The sequence below is a fragment of the Limulus polyphemus genome, unplaced genomic scaffold, assembly GCF_000517525.1.
Source record: "Limulus polyphemus unplaced genomic scaffold, Limulus_polyphemus-2.1.2 Scaffold373, whole genome shotgun sequence".
Lineage (NCBI taxonomy): Eukaryota > Metazoa > Arthropoda > Merostomata > Xiphosura > Limulidae > Limulus > Limulus polyphemus.
Window position 1 is genome coordinate 276,252 of NW_013665983.1, and position 5,157 is coordinate 281,408.

Consider the following 5,157-nt stretch of genomic DNA (forward strand, 5'->3'; position numbering starts at 1 on the left):
TAAAAGTCAGATATGTCTTAATAAACATTATATTTATAATCATTCAAAGTGTGTATACATTTTTTGGGGACACCTTGTATATCTCTTTAGGCAATCTGGTAGCTAAAAACAGGAAAACTATACATGTAGTAAATGAGGATTTTTTTTTTCATGCAGGATGAAGTAGCCCACACTGAACTGGAAGCATTGCAATCTATGTATAACAGCTACAGAGCTTAAAGTCTCTACAACCCTCAATAAGTGATAAAATTTTACCAAAGAAAAAGCATATCTTTATGAAAGAAAAATTTTGTTAATTAAAACCAATTATGCTTGATTTTAACTTATGATAATGCCCATTGTTGTGGTAGATAACTTAATTGTACGTACATACATTGATGGGTTGTATTTTTATAAATTTATATTTGTATAGTCTAAGAAGTTATGAGTGAAAGTAAAGAAGAATATATTATTTGTCAACCATACTACATCTGTCATATCCAGTGCTGATAAAATTGCCATTTTAATGATTTTAGAATTTCTGTGTGTTAAATAATGAGTTTTTGTTTATTTACTTGTGAGGTATATTTGAAACAGTTTCAAACAAATCCCTTTTTGTACATTTCTTTATGTAAGTATTGAATCCATATCAATTTGTTATAAGGGATGGTAGTACTCAGTATCAAAGCCGAGTTTTACTTGCAGCTTTATAGTTAAATGTTATTACACAGAATATATATTGACCAGAAGGCTCAAATTTTCATGATGAAGATTGTTGACTTATTTTGGTGGTGATGAATATGATGTACAGCATGCATGGAATATCTAAACAAAACCACCAACATGAACAGTGTAATGTTTTAGTCAGAGGTAAGAGGGGTGTCAATAGGCAGTGTTTATAATTTATTATAGTGAGATTGTGTTTTGAAAAGAATAGTAAAAACTATATAGAAAAATAAATACAAGAAAACTCCCCAACATTTTCATGACCTGAAATTTGTTGTGAAAAAAAAAAGAAGAATTAATCAATTGACTTAAGTTATATACAGTGTACATGACATTACAGTTAGTATGACCTTTGCAAATGATCACAAATAATGGAAAAACTGAACTGTCACATAGAAAAGTTAACAATAAGTGTGACTACAAGGAAAATAACATGCAAGTTTTCACCAGGGGAAAACACAACTCACTAACCTCCTCCTCTCCCCCACATACACAAACATGTTTTTTTTGGGGATAACTTTTACAGTTTGGGGTTAATGCCTTGAAGGAGTTAATATAGCATTCTGACAAGTTTCTTTGTTGATAATAATAAGGCTTGTATTGCTTTTTGTTGGGTGGGGATGAAATTTCTTCAGGTTTGGCACAAATATGATTATTTGACATTTATGTATAAAGGACTTTTTTTAATATTCTGAACCAAAAGTGTCTATTTCTTTCTTTTTTTAAATCCAAAAATGACCTGTTAGTTATGGCACACAAAGGTTGGATAAAAACAGGAAATTTGTAGTACTTATTTCTTATGTTCATCCTAGGTAAATTTGAATATACCTTTGATAAGAAATGACTAAGATTACATGTTATAAAAAATAATAAATTTCCCAAATGGATTTGTTTTTCTGTCTTGTATGATTTTTGAAGGATTTTATATTCTTTTACAACCTAACTGTAGAAGGTGTTTTACAACAAATGATTAAAATCTTATCACACTATATTCTCAAATATTGATAGGTAATGTTTTATAAAGTAGGTTTAATGAAAATTAAACTACTGTGGTTTATCTTTACTCATACTTGAATGATATATATTAAAAGCACTTACACATTAAAACAATCCATGCCACAACTTGCATTATAAACAGATGTGATGAAATGGTAGCATACTTTCAGTTCATGTTAATATATTGTGTGCAATTTAAAGAGAGAGTTATTGCTTATTTTCTTTGTATGTTTTCTTAAATCTTTAATAAATATCATTGATTTTTACTCTAATAAGTCATAAACTATAAGTTATTTTCTAGTTTGATATATAATGTGATTATGGTAAATCTATTGAAAACAAAATTCCTATCAAAACAGAAAAAACAATTACTAACACAAATTGAAAGACCATTTATTATACCGTACTTAAGTACCAGTTTAAGTCATGTCAGATATGGTTAAAGTTTTATCATTGGTATTAAAATGTAAAAGTTAATAAAAATTGCCTGTCACATATAAAATAAAGTTGTTGATGCATAATATAGTAGGAGATACATGTATATGTATATTAGAAGATAAGAATAGAGCCAAGGATAGAGACATGCAAAGGCACTAAATAAATTTTACCTCAAAATTAAAAGTTATATTTCAATTGTATACCACAATAGTGTTATATACTAGTATATACATGAAACCACTTAATAGATATATTAAGTATTTTAAAGTTTAAGGAAATCATACAGTTTTTTATGAAAACCATAAAAAGTAGAAATTTTATTACATGGATAATTTCATATTTTCATATCCACAGTATCTTATTTTGTCAACAAACAAACTGTGCAGAAGTAATGAATCTAGTCTAGCTGAGGGATTATAACAATACAATCTGGGAGTTGATACCTGTGGTTAGCACACCACAGAAAGCATCTTGTGTATCATTGCACTTAAAAATAACAAACAGAAAGTTCTGTTCACTTAAAACTGATAATTACCAAATTTGTTTTAAATGTTTTCTTTTAATTTGCAATGCACACATTTTTTTATATTGCACTTAAGAATACAAGGTGATGGACATTCCCACTAACAATTGTAACTTGTTTATATAGTCTGTAAAACCTTTTATAATCAGTTTTTTACACTTACTGTTTTATAAGGTAAATCTTGAACTTTGCAGAGGTGATTGAAAATAGTGGAAAAGCTAAACAATGTTTACATACACTGTTGAAAATATGAGAAAAGTTAAGAAAAATTAGAATCACATAATAATTTTTCTTATTTTAATGTTGCTAAGAAACTTTGTTTAGGACTGATCGTTCTTGTCCCAAATGAATATAATAGTGTATAGACCGCATTTTCTAGTCAGTTTACACTGCTGAATTAACTTACTATTTGTCAAAGGACCTAACATCATATTGTTATTTCAAACAATATGGATTTCTTTGATAAATTTGTAACATTGTAACTAATAAGCTTAAAATAAAGTTAAAAATTTGCCAGAGATCAACATTTTTGAACAATTATTTAAAACTTTTTGTGTCAATAGATTATGTAACTGTGTAAGTTTTCCCCTTTTTTGAAAGCTCTAAATTTGCAGGGATAATATTTTTTTCTTTTCTTTCAAAAAACAAAAAAACTTAGATTGGAAATCTACGTAAATTTCCAAAGTGATAAAATGGTTTCGTTAATTCTTGTTTTAGATGAACAAAATTATTGCAAATGTTTTAAAATGCTCGTTAAAGTGACATAGAAGTTGATTAATGAAACTATAAAAAAAGAAACTAGTTGTGTCCCTAATATTTTAATTACACTGGTTTCAGGTTGATTCCACAATTGGTGATCTATATTTGTTAGTATACTATGTATTGAAAGATACTTCCCTTTTTTTTTAAAGTTTTTTTGTACAGTGTGGAATCCATAAATAAATTAGTATTATTGTAAATCTAGAACCTATTATTTTAATCACAAAAATAAGGTTAATTCATACAGCATTAAATTTTCTTTCATCCTGAAAATTATTTTAAATTTACTATATCACAAAATGAGTTTTTCATTTATCACTAACCAGTCACTTAAAATATCTGAAATAAATCTAATTCAAGTAAAGGTTTTAATAACAAATTGTAATTTTCCGTTTGAGCTTCCACTGGGTATATTTTGTTCCTGTTTGTTTGAAATAGTTTTTAGTGCTGTTCCTAAGATTCATTAAATAATATCATTCTGTACCTACATTAAAAGTTCCAAGATTATTTTTCATAATATATATATATATATTTGTATTCATACACATAAAATAAGTTTACATATAAGAAAGATAGTTGAAGTATTATTCATTTCATCTTTTAATAAATACTTTAGACTTATTCATAATGATAAAAAGCTACCTCTACAAGACTAATTTGGTTTAAATCCACAACTATAATTATTGCTTCTTTGAAGTACTGAAAATAATGGCTGTTCAGACTATTTCATGAATTGTAATCATGATTAAGAACAGAAGTACATGTAAGAAACTCGTATCTCTCACTATAAATTCATAACTTACAGAGAATAAAAGTTCTAGCCAGCTTAATAGGCAAAGATAGTGAAAAAGTGTAAAAGAAATATAATACTTTCACATAAAACTTGTATCCACCTTAAAGCTTAATGTTTAGTGAATTATGAGATGATTTTAAAACAAATAACACTATTAGATAATTATTTTTAATAGTGAAATGAATATTTGATGATTTTGACAGCTTTATATATTTTAATTGTTTATTTGTTTGAAGTTATGCACAAAGCTACACAATGGGCTATCTGTGCTCTGCCCACCACGGGTAACGAAACCTGGTTTTTAGTGTTGTAAGTCCGCGGATATACCGCTGTGCCACTGGGGAGCATATATTTTGAATAAAACTTATATATTTTGATTTTTATCAAATGTTAAACACAACTTGGTATCTCATTTGCCTGTTAGTATTTTTTAATTATTAAATTAAAACCTACAATAAAAATTTGCTTTAAACAGGATTTTTCCAATTTAAATTGTATATTCTATATTTTTACTGCATTACTAAATAAGCATAGAAGATATTTTCAAGTATATATGCAATTCATTTGACAAATGTTTTTTTTTAGGTCAGTGTTATTTTTTGGTTGAAACAGATACAGATTTTGGAGAAGTACAAATTTACAAAAATTATGAAGACTTTTGATTAAGTATTTTCATACTGTCACTTCATAGTTTAATCAAAATGATTTTAAACTTTTCCACTTTTCTATGAGTGTTGCTAATATGTTATGCAATGCTAGATGATAATTGTTATAGTACAAAATATTATCATATGTATCTCAAAAATTATATGAGCTATTAAATTGTGTTTTGAAATATCTAACATAGATAACCCTGTTATTTGATTTTAAGAGAAGTTGTGGTGTAAATTTTCAGATAACTTTATTGGTAGCCAAAAATTCTGTTCACCTGAAATTCCGAATC

General features: G+C 27.0%; 1 protein-coding gene across 1 annotated transcript in view; it reads left to right on the forward strand.

Annotated features, from left to right (window-relative positions):
* Positions 1 to 937, forward strand: part of LOC106457784 (regulator of microtubule dynamics protein 2-like) — a 37,327-nt gene extending 36,390 nt beyond the window's left edge. Inside the window, exon 9 of the mRNA XM_022383826.1 lies at positions 157 to 937. Within this exon, the coding sequence (XP_022239534.1) occupies positions 157 to 219 (63 nt within the window). The 3' untranslated portion in view covers positions 220 to 937. The remainder of the gene's footprint in view (positions 1 to 156) is intronic.
* The last annotated feature ends 4,220 nt before the right edge of the window (positions 938 to 5,157 follow it).